The sequence below is a fragment of the Mixophyes fleayi genome, chromosome 3, assembly GCF_038048845.1.
Source record: "Mixophyes fleayi isolate aMixFle1 chromosome 3, aMixFle1.hap1, whole genome shotgun sequence".
NCBI lineage: Eukaryota > Metazoa > Chordata > Amphibia > Anura > Limnodynastidae > Mixophyes > Mixophyes fleayi.
This window is the reverse complement of record NC_134404.1, coordinates 27709412-27736736: the sequence shown is the minus strand read 5'-3', so window position 1 is coordinate 27736736 and position 27325 is coordinate 27709412. Positions and strand designations below refer to the sequence as shown.

The 27325-nt window shown below is 38.0% G+C and overlaps 1 protein-coding gene across 1 annotated transcript in view; it reads right to left on the bottom strand.

Annotated features, from left to right (window-relative positions):
* Nucleotides 1–2058: 2058 nt before the first annotated feature.
* The window catches only part of LOC142143427 (cytochrome P450 2C14-like), a 50557-nt gene continuing 25290 nt past the window's right edge, over nt 2059–27325 (bottom strand). Inside the window, exons 5-10 of the mRNA XM_075201267.1 lie at nt 22869–23029; nt 22061–22237; nt 15743–15884; nt 10403–10587; nt 7658–7799; nt 2059–4575 (exon numbers count right to left, since the gene is read on the bottom strand). Of these exons, the coding sequence (XP_075057368.1) occupies nt 4397–4575; nt 7658–7799; nt 10403–10587; nt 15743–15884; nt 22061–22237; nt 22869–23029 (986 nt within the window). The 3' untranslated portion in view covers nt 2059–4396. The remainder of the gene's footprint in view (nt 4576–7657; nt 7800–10402; nt 10588–15742; nt 15885–22060; nt 22238–22868; nt 23030–27325) is intronic.

Genomic DNA, 27325 nt, shown 5'->3' with positions numbered 1-27325 from the left:
TTTATAATCAATAAAGCAGTCCAAAAATTTGCATATTTACACCAATGTGTTGAGTCATAGGCATCTCAAGATCCATGCATCTCTGTACCTTTAGCATTCATGCCAAGTTTATGTCAGGGATATATACTCACTCAATCAGGACATAAGCATAATAAAAGTTTATTAAAAAATGTTTTGACTATGAAACTCAATGATGCCATTAGGCTTTTTATGAAACAGTTTATTAATTACAGCAGCAAAAAAATATTATTAAATCCACTAATATATGCATGATCAATGAAATAATCACCTATCAGTTTCAGAGATGAATTCGCAATCAGAACAACTAACTAGTGCTGGTCAGTCTAATCATCAATGTGTATTTGCACCTGCCCTCTAGCCAGCCCCGGGGGGGCGCACAGGCAACCGCGTCATCAATGACGCGGCTGCATCATGTGTCATGTGACGCGGGCGCGTCACATGACATTATTACGTCATGTGATTCGGCCGCCGGTAATAATTAGGTTATAGTGCAGCCGGGGGAAGGGGAGCTGGGCGGCCCTAACAATGGATAAACTGAGCGGCCCGGGGGACCGATGCCCCCGTGCTCCCCACGCCAGCCTGCCCCTGCCTCTTGCCGGTGCAAAAAATATGGCTCCTGATAGACGTATGCTTCTCCATGCTGGTCTGCTCAGCTGCATTTGCATGCAAACACCCATAATGTAATTGGCCTACGTTAGATCACAACCGCCCTTGTCCCATTTTCCAGTCACAAGCAGGCATAAGTGTAGTTACATGCAACTCTGCAGACTGGCATATGAATGCGACTTATTTTGTGGGCATGCAAAGTACAAATTTGTAGATTATATTCAATGCAAACGGCATATGACCAACCCACGGAAGAATGATTTTCACCTATGAAACTTTTGATCACATAGTTATAAAAGCTGGTATCTCACCTGGTCCAGATGAGCAAATTTAAAATTAATTATTACATCGGCCATTCACACAGTGTACACTATTTCCTGATTTCACTTTATTTTTCATATTGTGAATCTGACAAATTGATTGGAAGCAAACAATTTATTAACTTAGCTATCAATACACCTACGATGGGTGAGTATGCTATACAGAACACCTTAGCTTTTCATGCAGTTATGAAATTTTACACACCATATGGGCTTTTTCTTGACTTAAGGTCCCTTTGTACCACTTTCATTGAAAAGAAGTTGAGCAGAACTACCTGAGTCTCCTCTGCATTGTTGGTATTGGCTGCTTCCGAACAGTGACTAAAGGCCTAAAATGTACCTCTCACTTGCCTTGCAGAGAGACATTTTGTTGATGTTATGGTGTCTCCATAGGGTCCATCATGCACTTGGCTGCCCAGAAGACCATCTGGCTTATATTTTCTGCCAGGGCACCTCTACCTAAGTCTGATGGAATTGGCCACACAGTGAGAAGTAGAGGACCTGATATCAGGTAAGGCCAAACTGGGATGCATGGCTATCTTCAGCAGACATCAGCTAGAATGAGTACTAGGCTCATGTAAGCTTGGCAGATGCATGAAGGGAAAACCTTGACTGTGAATGTCAGCACTTCTCTCCTCCACATTCATGTATTTTTCCCTGGGGAAGTATAGTCCTGGACCAGCGAACTTTAGAGGCAATGGCTAAACTTGCCTTCTATCAATGCCCAAAATCACTGTTTTTACTCTTCAGTCCATGATGGGACTGACTCACTAGTTGATTACAGCACTGCCAGTATATGTCACCAAACGGGGAAGGGCTTCTGTGAGTCTGGCCATGAGGTGTTGGATCCATGAGAAAAATAATGCAGGAATTTCCAAGTATGTTGACAGAGTTTTCTGACTGACCTGAGCTACAAAAATGCTGGTGACAGCCTTTGAGACATATCCATTCATTTATATGAAATAATTTTTGGACAGTGACTCACTAAAAGATGCCAGTGTGATTCAGCCCTTAGTGACTGTTAACCTATCTAAGAAAATAATTGATGAAGAGGCTTTTATGTCTACGTGCTAAGAGAAACGTTAAAAAAAATAAAGTCTTCGAGACCAGATGTGAGCAAATACAAACAATATATTCATTTAATTATTATCTATTAAATTTATAATACAATAAAATGTATGCAAAACAAACCAACAAGCATGAAAATGAACACAGAAGTGCTAAGGAATATTCTATGGTTACCTATAAATGTTCTCAACCTCACTACAATAAGTAAGTCCAGCAATATCAGTATCCTGGATGCAAATCCGTTGCACACTTATTTATCAAGGGTTGTGTATTCCATTAAATCCCAGAAGAATTTAGATGTGGCACAAGGGGTCAATGACTCATCACTGTACAGTCATGGCCAAAAGTTTTGAGAATGACACAAGTGTTGGTTTTCACAAAGTTTGCTGTTTCAGTGTTTTTAGACCTTTTTGTAAGATGTGCTATGGTATACTGAAATAAAATTACAAGCATTTCATAAGTATCAAAGGCTTTTATTAACAATTACATTAAGTTTATTCAAAAAGTCAATATTTGCAGTGTTGACCCTTCTTTTTGAAGACCTTTGCAATTCGCCCTGACATGCTGTCAATCAACTTTTTAGCTACATACTGACTGATGACCACCCATTCTTGCCTAATCAATGCTTGTAATTTGTCAGAATTTGTGGGTTTTTGTTTGTCCACCCGCCTCTTGAGGATTGACCACAAGTTCTCAATGGGATTAAGGTCTAGGAAGTTTCATGGCCATGGACCCAAAATTTCAATGTTTTGATCAACAAGCCACTTAGTTATGAATTTTGCTTTATGGCCAGGTGTGCCATCATGCTGGAAAAGGCATTGCTTGTCACCAAACTGTTCTTGGATGGTTGGGAGAATTTGCTCCTTGAGGATGTTTTGGTATCATTCTTTATTCGTGGCTGTGTTTTTAGGCAAAATTGTGAGTGAGCCCACTCCCTTGGCTGAGATGCAAACCCACGCATGAATTGTCTCAGGATGCTTTACTGTTGGCATGACACAGGACTGATGGTAGCGCTCACCTTTCCTTCTTTGGACAAGCGTTTTTCCAGATGCCCCAAACAATCTGAAAAGGGATTCATCAGAGAAAATGACTTTACCCAGTTCTCAGATGTCCAATCCCTGTACCTTTTGCAGAATATCAGTCTGCCCCTGATGTTTTTCCTGGAGAGTAGTGGCTTCTTTGCTGGCCTTCTTGACACCAGGCATCCTCCAAAAGTCTTTACCTCACTGTGCATGCAGATGCACTCACACCTGCCTGCTGCTATTTCTGAGCAAGCTCAGCACTGGTGGTGCCCCAATCCCGCAGCTGATCAACTTTTGGAGATGGTCCTGGCGCTTGCTGGACGTTTTTGGGTGCCCTGAAGCCATCTTCACAACTATTGAACCTCTCTCCTTGGAGTTATTTACGATCCGATAAATGCTTGATTTAGGTGCAATCTTACTAGCAGCAATATCCTTGCCTGTGAAACCCTTTTTGTGCAAAACAATGGTGACTGCACATGTTTCCTTGCAGGTAACAATGGTTAACAGAGGACGGACAATGAATTCAAGCATCATCCTACTTTAAAACTTCCAGTCTGTAATTCTAACTCAATCAGCATGACAGAGTGATCTCCAGCCTTGTCCTCGTTAACACTCTCACCTGTGCTAACGAGAGAATCACTAAACTGACATCAGCTGGTCCTTTTGTGGCAGGGCTGAAATGCAGTGGAAATGTTGTTTTGGGATAAAGTTCATTGTCATGGTAAGAAGCACTTTGAAATTCATTGCAATTCATTTGATCACTTTTCATGACATTCTGGCGTATATGCAAATTGCCATCATAAAAACTGAGCAGACTTTGTAAAAAATTATATTTGTGTCATTCTCAAAATTTTTGGCCAAGACTGCAGATTTATCAAAATTAGTTAAAAGGAAAAGTGGAGATGTGGTTCAGAGCAAGCAATCAGATTACATATATCATTTATCTAGTACATTCTAGAAAATGATAGCTAGATTCTGATTGCTTGCTATGGGCAACACATCCACTTTTCCTTTTCAAAAGCTTTGAAAAATCTACCTCTTAGTTTCCCTTGCCTCCTTACCATTGTATTTTATAACATACATGTCTAAATACTCTTCCTGCATTTCATGGCTGAAGGATAGTAGAATGATCTGCAGCATTATTGGCCATAACAATTAACTTTTATACATCAAAGTAAAAAGCAATAATTCCTATTTCTTTACCAGTAGCTGCAACATTAGTGGTTTGGAAAGAAATATTTCTTAACCTTAATATATTTAAAATCTAAAATGTTGTCAGCCATTTCAATCTTCTTTAGATGCTGCAAATTCTAAACAATTATGACATATCTTTCAAATTAATTTGTCTGAAAATATGTTCTAGCTGCGAGGTATAGCACAGATTTCATAAGGTTGTGGGGCGTTAATAGCACCGGTCGAAGGAGTGAGGTCCACTTTAGCTCCAGGAGGAGCCTTGAATGTGAAGTTTTGCAGCAGCGTCGTGAAGAAAAGGAATAGCTCCATTTTTGCCATGTTTTCCCCAGCACAGCTTCTTTTACCTAGAAAGAACACACATAGGATACATTAATAGCAGCTAAATGCTACCATGAATATTTGTCACATTTTAACAATTTACTTATTTTTTCCGGTGTGTCCTAACGGCACAATTTTTCAAATATTTAAGCTGTGTCACTTTTGCATTTGATAACCTTTTATTTTAACATCTACTCAAGTAAATGTTATATATAGTTTTTTTTTTCAGGACAGATTTTCAGTCAAAGAAACATGTTTTTTATTTATTGGAATAATAAATGGGAACAGATGCAAGTTAAGCTGAGATGCATCTTATTTTGAGTGAAACAGGACTTCAGGAATCCATCTGCTATGAGAAGCTTTGCACTTACATAAACCAGATGCAAGTCTCAGGGCTAGATTTACTAAACTGCGGGTTTGAAAAAGTGGGGATGTTGCCTATAGCAACCAATCAGATTCTAGCTTTCATTTATTTAGTACCTTCTACAAAATGATAGCTAGAATCTGATTGGTTGCTATAGGCAACATCCCCACTTTTTCAAACCCGCAGCTTAGTAAATCTAGCCCTCAGAGTTGAAGATTATAAATAATGCATAATTGCTGTAGTCTAATCTATATTGCTAGATTTAAGTTACACGTATCTTAAGATGCAATTCGAAATACAGATGTGTAAATGGAAGGTTGCAAATAATGGCTGGAAAAATTACACAACCAGTAGCCGCAACTCGTTGCTTGTTTCTCTACAGTGCTATTGGAAGATACCCCAAGAGAACCTTATATTTATAGATCCAAATGCAAAATTTTTACATTATCCTCGGTTGCTGCAGGAACAGCTGAGTGGCATGCTCCTTTGAATCAGGGAGCCACCTGTGAAGATTCAAAGCAGTTGCGCTAGTTACCAGCAGAGAGACACCAAAGACTGAGTTGTTCAAATTCCTTTTTTATGATCTATACTGAACTACTGTACAGACTCTATCCATTTTTTGAATGGTAAAACACTGTTTCTATTCGGAGTTCTAATCATGGCCTTAAAGAACACACACAGTTTCTATATGGAGTTCTAATCATCGCCTTAAAGAACACACACAGTTTCTACTATGATCATATTCAGTTAGAGCACATTTTTCTATGTATTGCTGTTAACGAATATTGGAGAACAATTATTTGGGAACAGTACCTGCATTCCTAATTCTTGATTTCCTATTTAACATTTTTCGTCTAGATTTATTTTTCGATGGGATTCTTTTCTACACTGTTCACTTTTTACTTTTTGTGTTCAAATGTAAATGAGGCATCTTTATGTTGAAATCTAAAATAGGGCGCTATTGGTGTAAGCAAGAGATTTTGTTCCATATATTTATTTTTTACTTTCCTCATATTTATTACAATAGCTTGCATGAACATATAAGCATTTATATATAAGTGTTGTAATGTAATATTACAGGCACTTAAAAGACCCAGAGATTCTCCCTTTTCCAGAGAAACATAATTACTGTGTTTCAGACAATCCCTGAAGTGCCTCATGTGAAACAAAAATGAGGGATCTAATAGCAAAAATGTTTCATATGGGTAAATGCCACTTAATAAACACCAATGACTTCACTACCATGCTGGTTAATTATAGCTCAATGAAAATTGTGCTTATTAGTACACAGTATCCCCAGAGGACGAACTCTCAGACAGATGCAGTACCAAATCAATATCCAAAACCAAGATCATAACCAGCAGATAATAGGCAAATTAGGGAAACAGGTACAATAAAAACATAGTAAACAGGTACACTAAAAACATCACAGAACTACAAGTAATAGTACACCACAGAACAATGCAGAACTGCACTAGATTTATGTACATAGTTCCTATCACTACTAACACCAGTGTTCCCCCTCCTCAGAGTTAACCAGACCCTCACTGTAAAGCCCCAGAGCTCTTTTGGACTCTCCTGGAGGAGAATTTCCAGTGTGAGTCTCTTCTGGTTCACTTAGGGACAGAAATTTTCTGGCTTTGCTTTGCTGGTGCAGACAAAGTGTTCTTTCTTTCCGCAATAGAGACCCAGATTTTGTGTTTTTTTATTTTTTGTTTGACGATAATTTTAAAAAGACTATTTGCATTGGTTCCTCCAAACCTACAGAAGATGATGGGCTAGACATAGATAATAGCAAAGAAGCAGAAGGTGTATTTGATAAATTTTACGTTTCATCCTAATGTGATGATCAATTTTAGAGGCCCAATTCATACAGGCTTCTAAGATCCAAAGACCAAAGGCATCCCTAATAAAGTCTGAGAAGCTGTAGGAAAATTGACTTTTCAAGGCAATATCATTCTGTTTAGTGTATACTGACCACAGTATATATCATACCATACCAAATATGACCGTGAGCATTCTTAGTGGCGACATGGCTACAGCAGACCCTCATCCTTAAAACAAGTTATTCTATCTGGTACTTAGTTGCCCCCATGAGTTATGGAAAATCAGAGGCATTTTTTGGCAAGGGAAATATAATAGATAATCTAATACAGTAATAAAACAGTATCAGAGATCAGAGACACAGAAGGCAAGATCAAATTTAGTGGTCAGTAACACACAGAAAGAGCACCAAATTAGTATCTAGGGTAACAGTCCAAATCTAAAACCAAGGTCAGGATAGACAGATAACAGTCACATTCAGGAGAGAAACAGGGTCAAAATATCAGAGAGCTAAAAGTAACAGTATATCCAGTGCTATAAACTTATATAGGTGCATAACACCTATAATTTCTCATGAGCACAATTGGAACCCAGTGAGTGTTTAGCTGCCTCTGCAGTAGCACAGCTTGATAGAAAGATGTGTGATCGCTTTTAGTATGTGAGCAGATTAATTTTCATTTTTTTACAACTTAATTATTTTCTGCACTTCTCATAATAAATAATTCTAATTAAAGTATTGGATAATATCAAGTTTCTTCTCTCAGGCTGGGTGTGTTCTCCATACCAATGTTTTTCCAACAGGAAAATTTCACTACTGACCAAAGACCAGTCAAGTAATATTTGCAGTTAATCTTGTCTCCAAGACCCAAGTCTCATCAATGAAATTGTCATCAACAAAATCTGTTCAGAATTAACATTACCTATTGAGAAAGGTATAAATGCTTCATTCTTTTTAAAATGTCCTTCTGAAGTGAGAAAATGTTCTGGGTAAAACTGTTCTGGCTTTTCAAAATAGGCAGGATCTTTCAGTACAGAGGTCAACAGTGGAATAATAGTGGTCCCCTGAGGAAAAAAAGTTCAAAACTGTTCATTATGTAACAGAGATACATAGTTAAAAAAAAAGAATATTTTTATGGAGCCCATCCATTGGCAGACTTAGTTTTTAAGCTGTAAGGTTGAAAGACGAAGTCTGTAGCCAATTTGACCTTATATGTGTATTGACAAATTAAATACATTGGACCTGAGTCATTAAGGAGAGCAAAGCAAAAAAAAAGTAACTTTACACCTCTGCAAAACCATGTTGGATTGGAGGGAGGGATAAATTTAAAATGACAGATTTATAGTTGGGTAGAGCATGACCTAGATCAGCTTTAAACTTCAGTAAAAATAAAGTTATCAAATATTTCTGTGCTACATGACAGAAAAGTTAGTATTTTCTTTATGTGCAAATTAATAAACTAATTTTCACCCCTTGCATTGTAACTTGGTTTTGTCCAGGATCAAATGTATTCCTTTTTTGCCTTGGTCTCCTTAATTACCCAGGCCCATCGTGTTTTTGGCCAACCCCATTCAAACAGATCACAAGGAACCCAAACAGTGTTTTTGACTGATGATTACAAACACACATCCCAACAAAGTTATTGGCTTGTTCCATCCACTTGACTCTTACTTCATCAAGCCACACTCACAGTTTCTTTCCATACTGTCGTGAACATAGATAACATACAGTTATTTATAAGAGTTAACCCATCACATAATTGTGGGGAATAAAGCCTAAATCACCAACTGCAGTGTAAATATGGTCTATCAAATGAATCCATTCATAAATTGAGCTACTAAAGTGTAAAATGTGAAGACAGAAAATCTGTTGTATGTGTATACCTGTAGCAGCTTCAAAGGCCCCTGCTGTGAGCTATATCCTGACACAAGTTAGTTTCTTGAACACCCAAATAGACTTTGTGGGACCGGTCACAGCTTGACATCCTTGCAGACAAAGGCAGCATATATATATATATATATATATATATATATATATATATATATATGTATATAGAAATATGAACTTTAAAGGAAAATGTCTTCATAGTTCACATTTTGGGAAATCTAAGTGGCTCTCCATACTGATGGGCAGAAATCACACCAGGGTTGTGAATGACAGGTACTTTTGGTATCCGGGAACATGTCTTTGAGAAAAGTAGGTCACATTATCAAAATTCCATCATCTTTGGTATTTAAATGTGCGGGAGATTATGATCAGTTTATTGAAGGGGGAGTTATGACTCTGTGATATTTCTGTGAAGAATTACCAAAGGTCAAATCTTTTGGAATATTTGTGAGCAAACTATAATGACACCCAGGGGACATTCCTGCCCCCCTATTAGCAATAACAATGCCCCTGTGAAGGTTGCCCCATTTCATGTTGCTTAAAAAACCTGTGTTGGGAAGGGGTAAATTTTCAGTCTTTGGGGAAATCAATCCACATTAATAAGCTGTCCATCTTCCAAGGTAATTTCCCATGGCACAGAATATACAACACATGTAAGTTATAATCTGAATGTAATCCCTTTTATTTTAAACTGTTTTGCTTGTGTATGTTATGTCAATTGTTTATTTATTTTTTTATATCTGAATGCAATGTACCTGTGTATATTAAATCTATAATTTTATAAATGGCATCTTAATGGCCTGATAAGAAGAATATAGCTCAGCCAAGTCAACCCTTTGAATATTAGTGTGTGATTTGTTAAAATATTTGACTAGTAAGTCTAGTGTGTGCTTGCATTTACATTTGTGTAACAGTCTGGAGGTGTGATGAGCCAACCCTTTGATTGCTGGTGTGGGCTTTGCTAACCTGTGGGTAGTCAGAAGCCTTGTCTGCCAGTGTGGGGCAGTGTATCGGAGTCCTATTGCCCATATTCAATAGGTGGTGGAAAACCTGAAGTGTGTGGGGGTGTGAGAGCGCTGTTGTGGGCGGTTCAGCAGGTCTATAACCTGTGTTATAGGTGGAGAGAGACTGAGTGCTGAAATCATGTGTAACCTCATACAGTAAACACCCCAAGTCACGGAAGCTGGGAGCGTGTTTGTGGCACATACCTTCTCCCAAACACTAGGGAAGCAATTTTCTATAGGATTCCCTACTTCTTCATGGAGGAGAGCATCTCTCTCTCTCTAGAAGACTACATTTGCTTATCTCCCAGAGCACTATGGGTAAGTCTGTCTTCCCCAAGCGGGGCAGTCAGGAATCTCGGACATCTACTGCTGTGTCACTGTGGAAGTGTGCTTGGGAAATTCTGCTGTCAGTGGATGGAATTGGTATACACATTGCTTTCATGATAAGGGTTTCTTTAAGAGCCTTTAGGTCTACACAGAGAGCTAAAGGGGAGTCAACTGCTTTTTACTGCTCTCTGTAAAAAGGGAGTGGAGGAGAAACTTTTACTAATCCCTTTACATGCCGTGCTTGGCTCATAGCGAGCCCTTAACTTTGTCAGTGCATTAAATTTCACATAAACTCTTTCTTTTTACAATACTAACAGCAGTGTGTATGTTTATTTTAACATATTTGTAGCAGTATATATATAACTCCTTAAAAATCTTATTGTGGACATCCTTTACTGAACCCAGCTGCATTCCTATGATATGCAGTGTATGATACATATAACACTCACCTTTGGAATAAAATAGCCTTTGAATGTAACATCTTGAGAAGTTGCATGTGGGGCATTACCAGGAACGATATCACCATACCGCTGAATTTCATTAATGACCGCCTCTGTGTACGGCATTTGTTTCCTATGCTCTATTTGAGGTTGAGCTGATCCAATCACTTTTTCAATTTCATTTTGTACTTTTTCTGTCAAAAAAGATGTATAATACAAATTATAATTCATGTCACATACTTATAGCCAAGAGACACAATGAATGATTCTTATTTCTACTAAAAGCTACAGCAAAAACTACTGATTCCGTTATGGATGTGTTTAAGGTTTTCCTTCAAACAATATCTATTCAGCACATACCAAAATTAACTTGACATAAGTCACCAGTACTTTGTATGATGTAATATACAATGGTCTCTTAGTGCACGCATATAACATAAGATAGATGCAATATATGTCTTAATATACCAGTAACAGTATGCTCGTCAATTACATTATATACACTTCTTTGCAAGACACCAGTGGTGTCCTTTGCTGTTCTATAACTTTGTTGACTTAACTTTGCTCACTCAGGCATACGTTGCTCTTTCTCAAATAATCTATGACATGGAAAAACCAGAAGTAAAACCACCAGAGTTTTCACTACCAAGAATGTTGTCACTAGTAGAATGTTACTGGTTCCATATATTGGTCCTCAAATATATTTATGTTCTTTACACTTTATACCAGGGTTTCCCAAACCCAGTCCTCAGGGCTCCCTAACAGTGCAGGTTTTACATATCTCCTTGCTGGAGCACAGGTGGATTCATTACTGACTGACACATTGTAACAGATCCACAGGTGGTCCTGATTATGTCACATGTGATCCAGAAAACCTGCACTGTTAGGGAGCCCTGAGGACTGGGTATGGGAAAGCCTGCCTTATACCATTATATAACAATTTATGAAGTCACCAGATGTCCTTTTTCACTATAAGTTTTAGGGGAAACTATAGAACATTTTACCAAAGGACCTGAAAGGTACAATTATAAATGTTGAAATAACAACAAAATGGTTAAAATTACTAAATAGGCTGTGAGTTTTTTTAGCAGTAGACAGTCCTTACTTTTTACAGCTTCCTTAAATATTTGAACAGATGTCAAATTTCTTAAGTAGTTGAAGGTAAAGGGGTGTCACACAGATATCCTAGCTAGAGAAGCGGTAGTGTTAAGCTGGCTTACGCATGCACACGTGAGCAAAACGGCAAGTTATCGCTTTTCACTCTAGGGGCTAGATTTACTAAGCGGCGGGTTTGAAGAAGTGGAGATGTTGCCTATGGCAACCAATCAGATTCTAGCTTTCATTTATTTAGTGCATTCTACAAAATGACAGCTAGAATCTGATTGGTTGCCATAGGCAACATCTCCACTTGTTCAAACCCGCAGTTTAGTAAATATACCCCTAGGTGTGTCACTGACAGGGGGCTTTTTCATTGCCATGATAAATAGCAATACAAATATATATATAAATGTATCAACACTAAATAGATGTTCCTGATATATAGACGCCTTGGTATTTAAAATATGTTAGACAAATGTTTGTATCAACCTGAAATATATTTACAGTATACATATTTGTTAGGTCACCACCAATGTGACTATTTTTTCAAAGTAAGTATTTTTCTAACTTCTTTTGTAATGTAACACTTCCATTCTTTTTATGTAATGAGGTTGACCACTTCTGAACCCCTGTAAAGTTCTCACATGTTTTTCTTACAGCACACTGTACTGCATACACAGCACATGGTCTAATTACTGACTTATATAATGATAATACTAGGTTGGCATCATATGTATTTATTCCCATTTTTATGCATTCTAAGGTTTTGGCCTTTGCAGCTGTCACCTGTCACTCAGCTTTCTGTCAACTAGCATAAGTCCTTTTTCAAAACAGTTTACTAAAATGTTTTACATTCAATGTATAAGTAGTGTTAAGGGGTGGTAAAGGGGGGTGGACCATCCTGATAGTGTGGCAAATGTGCTAATGACAATTTAATAACCAGTATAATTGATTACTACCCTCCATTTAATCCATTCAAAATACCATTGAAACTCCACAACTTACAGTTTCACATTCTAGCTATCTTTAAACCAAATATACAAATTCTAAACTTGAAGTGTTTTTGATTGATGATCGCAAACAAAATACATGCCAATGAAGTCATTGCTTTGTCCCATCCACTTGATGCATACATCTTCAAACTACATTCACAATTTATTTCCATGTCTTCTAAAAAGCAGTTGGAATGTAATTTCCTATAACATTTCTCAATTCTTCATGGAGTAAAGAATCTCTTTCTCACTTTCTCTCTCTCTGTCCCTCCCTCTCTCCCCCTCTCTACCTCTCTCCCTCTCCCTATCTTCCACGCCCTCTCTCCCTCTCTCTCTCCCTCTCCGTCTCTCTTGTTCTCTCTCCTTTCATTACAAGTACAATGTAAAAAGATCACTTAGTGACCATTTCCATGCAATCTATTTAAAACTCCTTCCGTTACAATTTCCTATGATTCCCATATTACAATAATTGCAGTTTTAGTTCATACTCAGCCTTATATTGAAGCCAGTTCTCTTTGTGTAAATCTATGCGGTGAAGAAGGAAGGCTATCCCAGCAAGAGAGAGTGTGTGTATGTCTGTGTCCAGAGAGCTTCTGAGAAGTGATCAACAAACGTATAATCAAATGTGTCTTAAGAAATGTTAATTACAAAGTTCCGTGTAGGAGTAGCCCTTATATAGGATGTGTACCTGGCCAATTCAAATGTATCCAAAAGGTATTGGGCCTGATACATTAAGGAAAGTAAGGCAAAAAAATGGGTTTTCTCCTGGACAAAACCATGTTAAAATGCAAGGGGTGTAAATTAGTTTATTATTTTGCACATAAGTTAAATACTGATTGTTTTTTCATGTAGCACACATACTTGATAGCTTTATGTTTATCTAGAAATTTAATGTTCATCTAGGACATGTCCTTCCCCAACTATAGATCTCTCCCCACATTTTAAATTTGCACCCCCTGAATACAACATGGATATCCCCAGATGAAAAGTTACTCATATTTTTTTGCTTTGCTTTCCTTAATGAATCAGACCCATTTAGTCTAAAACTCATTTAACAACTCTATTTGGACACATCTTAGTATAACGCCATATAAGGTGGGGGAGGAGAGTGATGTCCAGGGACAGGGTGTGAATGAAAATAAAATATTATACTCGTTTTTAAGTAGCATAGTGATTACCATGGCATAGACGCATAACCCTACAGTTATCTACATTAAATTTAATCTGCCATGTCACCATTTTGTCTAAATCTTTCTGGATGAGTTTACTATCCTACTCTGTATTAATGACCTTAGTAACATTAGCAAATTTGGATTCACTTTCTATGCTATCTACAAAGCCAGTCAGAAATCAACAACAATATTCAAACGGATACTTCCCAATACTAATCTCTGTGATACATCACTTATAACTTTAGACCAGTTTGACCATATTCTGTTTTTAACAACCCTTTGTTTTTTATCCTTCAACCAGTTCTTTACCTTGTACAATTGTTTGTTATAGCTGTAGTACTCTCTTCTTATGCACCACAATATTATGTGAAACCATATTAAACACAAGAATCAATGTATATTACATCAAGTGTACTACATAGATCAATTTTCAACTCTATCTTATCATTAAAATTAAAAGTGTAAGGCATTATGTATGTTAGGCAGCACGGTGGTTAAGTGGTTAGCACTTCTGCCTCACAGCACTGGGGTCACGAGTTCAATTCCTGACCGTGGCCTTATCTGTGTGGAGTTTGTATGTTCTCTCCGTGTTTGCGTGGGTTTTCTCTGGCTGCTCCGGTTTCCTCCCACACTCCAAAAACATGCTAGTAGGTTAATTGGCTGCTATCAAATTGACCCTTGTCTCTCTCTATGACTGTCTGTGTTAGGGAATTTAGACTGTAAGCTCCAATGGGGCAGGGACTGATGTGAGTGAGTTCTCTGTACAGCGCTGTGGAAATAGTGGCACTATATAAATAAATGGTGATGATGATTATGTGTTGTTCTTCATTAAACCTTACTAATCCTATCTTATTCCTTACAAAATATTTCAGAATCATATTCTTCAGAATCGATTCAAATAATTTACCCATGACTAAATTTAGGCTCACAAGTAAATAATTCCCTGGTTTTGATTTTGTTACCTTTTTAAAAATGGTGGTGGTGATCTATCAATTACTGAACTTAGTTTCTTTAGTACACATGGGTGTATTCCATCAGGACCAGGTGCTTTATCTGTCTTAATCTTGCTTAGGTGCAACTGCACATCTTCCCACACTAGACAGGTTACATTTTGTAGTGTAAATACTACTGCTACATAACCTGTTTTCTAGCATTATGTTTTTCCTTTGTGAATATAGCTTTAAACAAAATCAACACAATCAACTTTCTCTTTGTCTTCTAAATTGATTCTTCCTGCTTTAAAATTTAGTGGCCAAATATAAGTTCTATTTCTGTTGCTGTTTGTGTACTTTGTACTTTTTTATTACTGTTTATGTTGAAACATTTTAGGAATGTTTGCAGCCAATTAATTCTGCTCTGTGTAAGATTTAAATTCCAGGCAGAACAAAAATGATTGGGGGAATTCTGGGCAGAAAATTTTAGGAAAATATTCAGCTGGAGAAATGTGTAAAATTCAGTAGCCAAATACAGAATGGGGTGAATATTTCGCAGAACATTGTGAAAATGTATTCTTTACTAGTCAATAATAAATATATATCTTTCATTATGGTGGTCATGTTACATCATATCTCATTCATGGCAGAGGGTTGCATATAACATACTTACAATTTTATATAAAGTGTGTTTAAACAATATCTAGAGAGAGCTTCTCTATTGTATTCTATTCTTCCAACACTGATGTTACCTTAGCCATATGTTACAATGCCAGCACCAGCCCTAGAGCCACCCCCCTCCCCAATACAGTCTATTGCCGCTACAATACTATCAGAATCAGCTGTGTGATACATTTCCTTCTTTTACTTAAAAAATACATAGTTACACAATAATTATACCAAAACATATTCTAATAAAATAACATAACCTAAAAATGTTCAAATAATGTATTCCTTTGTCAGAAACTGTTATGCATGTATTGTAGGTAGTAATGCATCCCCTCTTTTGAAATATAAGGATATGAGAAGTCACCATATAATACCACACTCACCCAATGGCCTTATGCTTTTATATTGCCACAGAACTATCAGGTGACTTCTCATATCCTTATATTTCCCAGTATGAGTGTATTATCCCATATATAGATTTCTCACTTTGGATGTCTGGGTATTTTATCATGAGCAGGAGGCCCCATCTCAGAGTGGTAGTGGTTGTCTCCATTCCAGCAGCAAATAGATCCACCATCAGTGCAATCAGGTTGTCGTTGTGGTAATACAGAGCGGATTCTGGCTTCCCCTGCATAATAAAAATGAAACATCATTATACGGAATATTGTTTACTAGCAAACATTTATCATTACAAGTGGCAACTGGCACATTAATGAACATTATAGTAGCACCAATGGTGATATTTCTTTATAAGATATGGTACACAGCCTCTTTTGCATCGCTAAAAATAATTTTTGGAAACATTTAAAGGCTTCTATGAAATATGATTTTAAAATGTTGTCAGTTAATCAAGTACAGAATAGTAAATCTTGAGGTACTTGATGTTTTGTAGAAAAAACATTTAATTTTTTTTGCTCCAGCTTTAAATGAGGAATTTATGGATACAAACTGCCTGTGAAACGATGCGTGAAATGGGAGAGCAAAGGGGATGTATTCTGTTAAACGTCCCACCAGGGGCGGATCGGTCCTAGAGCCTATCAGAAACTTTCCCGGTAGGCCGATGGTCTAAAGAGGCCACATGGAGGCAGTCAGATGTGTCTATGTATTTTTTATTTCGTTTTCTTCATTCCGGTTTTTTTTTTTTTTTTACATCCAGCAGGGGCGGGCTTGCGGCGATGGGTGTTAGAATTTTTATCTATGTCAGACCAGCCCAATACGAAGAGGGAGGTCCTGGCAGTGAAGAGGTCCTTGCAATCAATTCCGAGGCTGCCTATTGCTGTGCGGGGGCTGCGGAGGCTGTGGCTGGGATAGTGACACCCACACGGATGTGTCCTGTGCTACAGGGAATCCGGATCCACAGATTTCAACTGTGGTTCACTGCAATGTGGAAGACTGGTAGGAGAAATGGGTCTGCCATTAATGGGTTAATTAAAATAAAATTGAAAGTATTGACTATAATGCCTGTATTGATTTTAAATATTCTTAATAAGGACTCCAATACTTATATTTTAGCTTCAAGGCTCCACAAGTAGTTATATTAACTTATGGAGCCTTAAAGCTAAGATATGAACATTGGACTCTTTATTAAGCATATTTAAGGTTAATACAGGCATTGCAGTTAATACTGCAGTTTTATTCTACACAATTTTCACAAAAGCACGTTTGTATGGATTTTAATTTGTTTTTAAAAAATGTTTCGCTGGTGTCCATGTAATCAGGGAGGATACTTAATTTTAAATTAGTTCATAATAAATAATTTTTTTATTTTATAGTATTACAACATCCCAGAGTGTTGCACAAAAATATACTCCTGTTTCTTCTCTTTTTTTGTATGAATTACTAAATATATATAGGTGCACCTCCTAGAAAATTAAATTAAAAATATACTATGCGGACAGATTAAATGTAAAATAAGTTTCCAGTGATGTTTGACACTCAGCGAGGCTGGGGAATCACCCTTTTTCCAGGTTCCCCACAGAACACACACAGAGCCTAGGATCACTGTCCTTATACTAGTATTTGCCGGGCTGCAATCAGAAACTGGGGCCCAGGACTAATTAATCTAGCAGGGTTCCCCCATCCCTGCCCCCCTCCTTCTGCACAGTACATGCTCACCCTTCCAAGGGCTGGGGGGCAGGGGGCATCTGTCCCCCAGGTAGGTCCCATTGTGGGCTACCCTGGGCTAAGTCACAGACCACCTGAATTTTTTACCCTTTAAAATGTTCCTAATAGGCAGTTGAGTCGAGTCTTGCTCCCCAGGATAAAATTTGCCATCCCCCCCTGCCCCCTCCTTCATCACAGTAAATATCTCCTTTATCACCTAACATGCTCTACCCACCCCTCATCACATTACATGCTCTGCTCCCCCTCATATAACATGCTCAGCTCCCCTTATCACATTAAATGCTCCGCCCCCTCCCTCATCACATTACATGCTCTGCCTCCTCCCTCATCACATTACATGCTCTGCCCCCCTCATCACATTACATGCTCTACCTCCCCCTCTTCACATTACATGCTCTACCCCCCTCATCACATTACATGCTGTATTCCCCTCATCACATTACATGCTCTACCCCATCACATTACATGCTCTGCCCCCTCCCTCATCACATTACATGCTCCGCCCCCTCCCTCATCACATTACATGCTCTGCTCCCCCCTCATATTACATGCTCTGCCCCTCCCTCATATTACATGCTCCGCTCCCCCATCACTCCGATATCACAGTAAATGCTCTGCTCACCCCCTCCCATATCACAGTAAATGTGAGCATGCCGCACAGCGATGACGTCGCCGTGCCTCCTGCACTTAGCTTATTAGTGACTGGGAGCTGCAGCATCGAGGAAGGATAGGCATCAGGTGGACAGAGTAGGGCCTGAACAGAGGGGTCTGTCCAGGCCCCCCACAACTGTACTGGCTGTACGCCCCTGATGGCGCTGAATATACATACATGATGTTCACACATGCATTGGAGCAAAACAGACAGCACACAGAAAAGAAACAGCATGGATACATGCCAGTTTATCTGTTTTGCATGTGTGAATGGCCTGTATGTATTAGCATAAGGATCAGTAGTTCCTTAACTTAAAACAAATTTCCTTACTGTTTCCTAGACATTAAACGTGGGTGCCACTGACAGTTAACTGTGTTTGTATTTTGAAGTCTGCTCAGATGTTTGAACATTTGACGAAAGAATAGCTACATAACAAATCTTATACATTCCTCTTTGGCCATTTGAAGTGTTAGGAGGTATGAAAATGACCAAAATACACCGGTGTGAACAAAACTCCAAACTGTAGAAATAAATGATGCATGTAAAAGCAAAATACATTTCATATAATATAATCCTGCTGTGATCAAAGTTATACTCTGAATATCATCTGATAAATCACATTTTCACACATTAACTATAGAGTTTGTTTGTATCAATAAAATTCACATTTTACTCTTTGTATTGGATGGCAGTCACAAGGATGCACTCTGAATTTATGTTTATATTTAGTGTAGGACTGGCTATGAAGAGGAAAACTTTGGCGTCAGTTGGTCAGTTTAACATGTATTGCTATATGTGGAACTAACATTCCCTATACAGCTTGAAGTAGCTAGAAAAGCATAATGTGTTTGGTGAGTGCAGTGGATCAAATGTCTTTTTGTTTACAAAATGTGGTCACAGCCCAGTTTTCAGTTCTCTACATTCATTAGATACTTTGGGTAGAGCACAATACTTTATAGCCATTTTTTTGTGTGTTAGTTATTCCGCCTTGCACCAATATTAGTTCACCTACCATCTCATGTTGCATTATGCTCGCCTACCACCTATTTGGCTACGAATAACAGTATGCTAACCCCGCCTACTTTTTAGTTGCCTCCGCCTACAGTTGATTTGGTCCTGCCCACATGAGGCCACTTCCAGAATTTTTTCCAGGGTCACTTTAATTTCCCAATCCGCCCTGCGTCCCACTAGAAAGCCTGAATGCTAGACCCCAAGTAAGTAACATTAGGGACAGAGTTTCACTTATGGTATTCCATCAGATACAGAATTTTCAGTTTTTGGTGTAATTATTCTAATTTTAGAATACTTAACCTCTGTCATTAAAATGGATTAAAAATTAAATACTGACTCAGGGCTGATAAACTTATATTGTAGGAGCCAAAAAGGCAAAACAGACCATCCATTATAATGGGAATAATATGTGTTGGATCATTGCTTGTATGTGTGAGATCAATTGTGATATATATATTGTATGGAAGTAAAAAGTGGTTACTTCTGATCTCTTGGACCGGGAGAACTAGAAATGAGCATCCTCCCCAGGCTTTTAAATGTTTTCCAAGCCCTTCCAGTGGACGTTCCCCTGCAAGCTCACCTATGGTTGCATAGATAAATAGTAAGGTTTATGTGGGCGGGCAGACAACCACGGGTGCAAATGCGCACTTTATATAAATGTGAGAACTTTGGGGTGCCTAGCAGTTCCAATGTAAAATTTCACAGCCAATCACTGACTCACTGTATATGTGCTGTCTGACACTAGGATCTGGGTCACTATTAAAGCTGACCTCCCTCTGGATACCAAGATAAACTTTTAGAACAGGACGTGGGAGAGGTCTTCACCTATGGCAAGCTGCCCTTCCCGTACAGAGTGATATTCTCACAGGTATTCAGATGCCTCTAGTACTTAAATTCAAAATAGTAAAAGTTTATCTGAGGTACCAGGTAGCGATGAGGTATAGAGACTGGGAGTATAGTACACCAAGGTAGTATACAGAAAGCAAATCAATAAAGGAGTCTAGGACAGGCAGTGAGCAGGAAAAATCATGGACAAGCCAAATGGTCAGGATGGGCAGAGAGCAGGGATGTCCAAAAACAAGCCATGGGTGAAGACTGGCAGCAGACAAAGAACATTCAGGAATAGGCAAAAGGTCAAGCAACAGGTAGTCAATATGTTTAGTCAGTAGTCTTCACGAACTGCAGGCACAACACTGTAGCATGCAGGAAGGTGAGGCCCTCCCTGCTATTTAAAGTAATGCCACCCAATCAGGAGGCTTCCAGGAATGACCCCCCCCCCCCCTCCCTGCAGTGTAAGAGGCGATCACATTATCGAAACAATTTACTAATAAGAACAGCATGGAATGAAAGAGGAAGAGAGCGAGCCATTGTGAGTAGTATTGCGGCTCAAAACACTCTAGTTTTATCCCAATTTTCCTCTGCACTGTATTCCCCATTGTAACATAGAACTTCAGCTACTAAGCAGTGCTTAGTTTTCCTTCAAAATTTGGGATTCTGTGTTCGCAGCTTCTACATTATTTCCCTCAGCCCGACACTAATTCCAAAATGGAACAATCCTGCATTTTCACCTGGTTTTGACCCATATATTCCTCTTTGTAGATAAAAAGCAGGTTTATTTTTGTCATACATTGCCCCACACTGTGGTTTCCTTTCGTTCATGGACACCATAAACAGGTTCCACTGGGGGCTATATCAGTACCTACAAATAATACACCTGTATAGAAGTTTCTTAAAGGGACATGTATTATCCCAGTGTTCCAACTTGGAGATTCTTTGCTGGTACCATTCTTCTACTAGAATACTCTTCCCCTATATACAGAGACTCCTGCTCTCCCATGGGGCGAACTTGAAGAGTCACCATGAGATCAAATGGGAACAGGAGAGGGTGGAGATACTGGGTGATAGTGGTTGAAGATAAAAGCTAATATTGCTCCACATACCATTAAAGAATACAAAATTTGTGTTTTTAAAATTTTACTAACATATGGACCCCAAGGCCGGAGTGCCACGGAGCCTATCCCTCACTTAATCTTGGATTTTAATTCAGCCTTGTATGTATACCTGGAGCTGAGTAGGTGAGATGCTTATATGTTGCTTGCGTTTAAACATTTATTTCAAAGGATTTCATTAGTATCTGTATGGAATTGGCAGTGTGGGGGCACAAGAAGCTGGCTATTTAATGTTATTGGATTGACCTGCTGTTGCTTTATGTATTTGCTGTGGAATATATTAGACCTCCCCCAACCTCCTACCTCTTGTCCCTTTTTCTTTTCTGCTCCTATTTATTCTCCCACCCTGTATTGCAAAAATTATATGAAAATAATGCTTTTTTCAATAACAAAAGATATTAAAATCTGTCATGTAATTCAATATTTAAAAAAAGAAGAAGTAACATTGCCATGCTCTTTTTCAGTGATAAAATATTGAACATGGTCAATTTTCACATACATCTTATAAAAACATAGATATCACATATAAATGCAGTTTAAATCCCCCCCATTCAGTAGAATCCTAAGATATGACATACTGCAGTATCGGATTTTTATGCATAGACATGCTACAGTTTTGTAAAATAAACAATATTTAGACACCAAAGAGACTTGGATTACTGTTTTAGGGGCGGAACTTCTATATATAACATTTAGTAAACACCATACTTGTCTGCTTTCAGGCACTGAAGTCCGGAAGATCCCAGAAAGAGGGCGTGACTAGAGGGCGGGAGGGGGCGGGTGCTGTCAATTGCGTAATTTTGGAACCGCCCCTGTGGCAGAAATGGCATTTTGCCGTGAGGGGCGGGGCCTAAATGATGCGAAGCATCGCGAATCGCCTTATTTTGCCAAACAAATTGCAGGATGCGGGAGACTTGCCTGCTCTCCCAGGAGCCCGGGAGACCGACCCGGATTTCAGCAAGTATGGTAAACACACAGTAAAATGATATATGTGGAAATGGAGTTAATAATGCCTTTACATACATTTCTTCTTATGTAAATGCTAAAATGATAAGATGTAAATTTTACCTCTTGCTGCTTAACCAGGAATGCATCAATCAGATTCCTCTGGTTATTCACATCCAGTTCTTGCTTCTGTTTTGTAAATGTCGCTCTTATAAAAGTGTGCAACTGTATAATGTTTTTGAAGATTATTTTGTGAGCGCCTGGCAGCCAGCCCATCACAGATGGAAAAGTGTTATATAGCTTTAAAAGAAAAATGCAGTTTTAAACAAATTTGAAAAGTATATAGAAAGTGTAAATCATTTCCTTTTCATATGTAGTCCAACATGGTGATATGAGTTAAAATAAGATGAATTGATAGAAAAAAATAGAGATTTGTACTGTTATCTTGTTGTAACAGCTCTTTAAATTGGAGCAAGACTGATAAGCATTAAATACTCAATGGGCATGAATCATTAAGGCAAAAAAGTAGTACATGTTCTCTGGGACAAACCATGTTTCAATGCAAGGGGTGCAAATTAATTTATTATTTTGCAAATAAGTTAAATTCTGGCTGTTTTTTATCTAACACACAAAAACCTAATACCTTTATTATTACACTGAAATTTAATGTTGATCTAGAATATGCCCTCCCCCAACTATTTAATTTGTCCCCACATTTTAAACTTACCTCCCCCTCCAATGCAACATGGTTTTGCCCAGGTGTAAATGATACTCCTTTTTTATGCTTTGCTCTCCTTAAAGACTCAGGCCCAATGTATATAACTCTATAAACTGCCTTGTCAGCAGCAACACTATATGGTACTGCAAATATATGTAAAAATTAAGCAGCAGCCCCAAAAAACTTTGAAATAGCAATAAGAGAATAACTTACCATGACCATAGGTTTTCCCGCAAGTCGTATGTTGTCATTAATTAAACTCATGAGCTGCAATAAGGTTGGATCATCATATTCAAATCTATGATTGAGCAGTATGGACACAATTATATTGCCTACAGCGGCATTCAAGATGGTCTTATGATTAAAGGGTTTTCCTATAAATTGAAGAAAAATATGCATAGTTATATGTAGAAATGAGTGAACTATTTTGGATGAAGGCCAATCAGTATGCAGAGATCATGTTTCAAGTTTTAGTATAAACGCCCTTTAAAAATGGAGTTTGTGAACAAAATTTAATTTTAAAATTTACCTTTTTGCATGGTGACACAATAGTTAATTACTGCCTCACAGGGTTCGAGTGTTGGATCCCTACCTTGGTCCTATCTGTGTGGTGCTTGTATGTTCTCCCAATGATTGCATGGGGTACACTCCGGGTATTCCGCTTTCCTCACACACAGTGCAAAAACATACCGGTAAGTATTCCGACAAACATGGAGCCTAGTAAGTATGTGTGATGGGAAATTAAAATTTAAGTTCCAACACAGCAAGGACGTATGTGAATGATGACATCTGTCTATTAAATGTCTTAATGTAAATAGCATTAATAAAAGAGGCATGAATCAATGGGCTAAAAATAAAATTATTGGTCAATAACACAGTAGTGCCATGAACTGTACAGCAGCAGTTACCCTAATCTCTACATTTAAGTAATCTTTATATTGTTACATCTCGTCTATGTAAAAGCCATAATTGTATCTTTACCCTCATCTCTATGTTTAAGCTATCATTGTATTGTTTCACTCACCTCTATATAAAACCAAGACTTTATTATTACCCTCATCTCTACGTATCATCATCATCATCATTTATTTATATAGCGCCAACATATTCCGTAGCGCTTTACAATTGGGGACAAACGTAATAAACTAATAAACAAACTGGGTAAAACAGACAACGAGGTGAGAAGTCCCTGCTCGCAAGCTTACAATCTATGGGACAATGGGAGATTGACACATGAGGTTAAGTATACATTTTGCATCTTGGCCCAGCCAGACTGCAAAGGTAAGGTGACTCATAAGCTATAAGCCATCATTGTATCTTTACCCTTACTTCTATGTATAAACCATCATCGTATCGTTATTAGAGATGAGCAGTTCGGATTCTGAGAAAACCGACAGATCAGAGTTTTGGTGATCCCAGTAAAAACAAGTCCTGGCTCGATTTCGGATATCATAATGAGGTAAAACATAATTTACGGGAAATTTTTCATGCACAACTCTCACAAGTTTTGGATTGATATCTTCTGTAGATATAGCCCTTCCTAGTTTTCACCATTTTAGAACAGACAGCGTGTAGAGTGAAGGTTAGCTGCAGTATTCTGCTCTGAAAGTAGCTTTCAGGGTTAAAGAGGGACATAGAATCCAATAGAATTGTGTGATTATTGTAAAACAGTTCTGTAAAGATCAGTCAGCTATAATAGTTTGCTGATCAATTGCTTTTAATTTCAGTCTTTTCACAGAGTTTAAATATTCTAGTGGCTACTGGTTGTTATTAATCCATATATAATACTACAAATATATAGAATAGAGTCAGAAATCATTCTGAACTAAGTAGTATATTTAGTGGAGGAAAACAGTGTGCTGTATGACTCTTAGAGGCAGAATACAAAAAACAAATTGATTTATTCCTTAAATATGTAAAGCTTTTCTAGTGAAAGTAACCTTGTGTGTGACAGTGATATCTGAATTATTTTGAAAAAAAATAGGTGTTTGCATGTATAGGTCAATGCAGCTGCACATCCCAAAAAATACTGAATATTCTAATCTGCTTTTCAATACTTTTCAATTTTGAAAGGGTAATTTAGTGACTTCTACATTTTAAAAATGGTGTTTGCGTGTGAAGGTCAACACAGCTATACATCCTCAAAAAACCCTATATATTCTAATATTTTCTGTTTTTCTTTACTTTTCCATATTAAAAAAGGGTGTTTGTGTGAGTGTTTTTTCCTGGGCATTTTCGACATTCATTTAGTGACCCCATGTAGAACATTGCAGCAGCTGCAAAAAAAAAATGTCATCTGCTATACCACCAACTGAAGCAATCCCATTAGATACATGAAATTAATTATACAACAGCAAAAATTTAGTGTAAGGTGCAAGAGATAAAAATGTTGAAACGCTACGCACACACTAAATTTGGAATTTTACACAGTATGCATTATAGAGAGAGAATTGTCAAAAACAATTACATGTTATTAGATGGACAAAGGCATCCGTAAATATGTAGACAAGTAATTACCCAATTTTAAAGAGCTACGTAATATGCTGTCACTATATAAATAAAGGGGGGTTGTAGATGTAGCTTATCTAGATGTTAGTAAGGCTTTTGACACAGTCCCACATCCTAGACTGTTAAATAAACTTGAAAGCTTGGGATTGGATTCAAAGATGGTGTGGAGTTTGTATGTTCTCCCTGTGTTTGCGTGGGTTTCCTCCGGGTGCTCCGGTTTCCTCCCACACTCCAAAAACATACTGGTAGGTTAATTGGCTGCTTTCAAAAATTTACCCTAGTCTCTCTGTCTCTGTCCGTCTCTGTATGTGTGTGTATATTAGGGAATTTAGACTGTAAGCTCCAATGGGGTAGGGACTGATGTGAATGAGTTCTCTGTACAGCGCTGCGGAATTAGTGGCGCTATATAAATAAATGGTGATGATGATGATGATGATGAATGGATAAGATCTTGGTTACAGGATAGAAAACAGAGAGTTATAGTAAATGGAGTACATTCACAGGAGAGAAAGGTTACCCGTGGAGTACCCCAAGGACTGTACTTGGACCAGTGCTTTTTAATATCTTTATTGGAGACATTGCAAATGGTATTGAAGGGAAAGTATGCATTTTTGCAGATGACACAAAGATATGCAACAGGGTAGACACACCAGGAGGGGTAAAACAAATGATTGATGATCTAGGTAGACTAGAGGAATGGTCAAGAGAGTGGCAACTACAGTTTAATGCTAAAAAATGCAAAATCATGCACTTGGGTCTCAAAAACCCAAAAGCTAAATATAGTATTAATGGCACTATAATGGAAACTACTGAGGAGGAATGGGATCTAAAAGTCACTACTTCAGGTGACTTGAAGGCAGGTAAGCAGTGTAACAAAGCAATGAGGAAGGCAAGTCAGATGCTTGGTTACATAGGGAGAGGAATCAGTAGCAGAAAGAAAGAAGTAATAATGTCACTGTATAGGCCATTGGTACGGCCTCATCTAGAATACTGTGTTCAATTCTGGAGGCCATATCTCCAGATATGGCCTCCAGACTTTACAAGCCAGCGCCACTTTAAATTTTAGCTGTCAACTCGCCGAACTCCCGCAAGTTGACAAAACCGGACCATAATACATTTACCCCCAGATGTTTGAGATAAGGTTCCCTGAATGACCAAAAAAGCAGCACAGATATATATATGATACATATATTATATCAAATTGCATGAAAACCTTTGTTATGCTCATGCAGTACTTTAGTAATTTTCCCAAAATTAGTGCATTTGCAGAAAGGTTGGGATCGAGAGTGCACGAAGTCTGAATCTGTTGAGTGGACCCAGCGATTAACATTTAAGCCTGTGAAAAATAATAGAGCCAGGGTAATTTTAACCTGTATGATACCTATATATAGCGAGTTAGAGACATAATTGATGTTGGATCAAGCTGATGCTGAGAAGTCAGGAAAGCTACTACAGAGCAAAGAAGAAGAGTGAGAAATTTTGAAGTATGTAAAGTGTGGAGTATCAGCCCTTGTGTAACTAATGTGGGACACTGTAATTATTTATTTGCAACACTAAGGGCTAGATTTACTAAGCTGCGGGTTTGAAAAAGTGGGGATGTTGCAACCAATCAGATTCTAGCTGTCATTTTGTTGAAGGTACTAAATAAATGAAAGCTAGAATCTGATTGGTTGCTATAGGCAACATCCCCACTTTTTCAAACCCGCAGCTTAGTAAATCTAGCCCTAAGTGTGTGTTGAAGTTTTTTATAAAGGTGTAGCCTGTATAGAGAGAGTTTCTGTAGCAGCAAGGCTTGTTTCATCATATGGTTTGTGATAGAGAAATGCATCAACATGAAGGGCAATAAAACCGAATGCAATTTTAATTTATCACCACAATTTACAATTACAGCACTTAAAGAACAAGGCAATTAGTAGATCAAGAAGAGAATAACACAGGCTTTGAATATAACTTTATTTAACATACTGTTAAACTACACATGTACCTGTCAATAACACACAGTAGAGGCAGGTTCTTATCGAATTTTTAATCTGCAGTTTCATGAATAGTTATTTGCCCCACAATATAGCTGCTTCCTCTGGGAAATTGATCAAAAGTGCTTAATAACAAATCAAAATATTATTTAAATTATTCAAATATGTTAAATAAAATAACTTATCTCT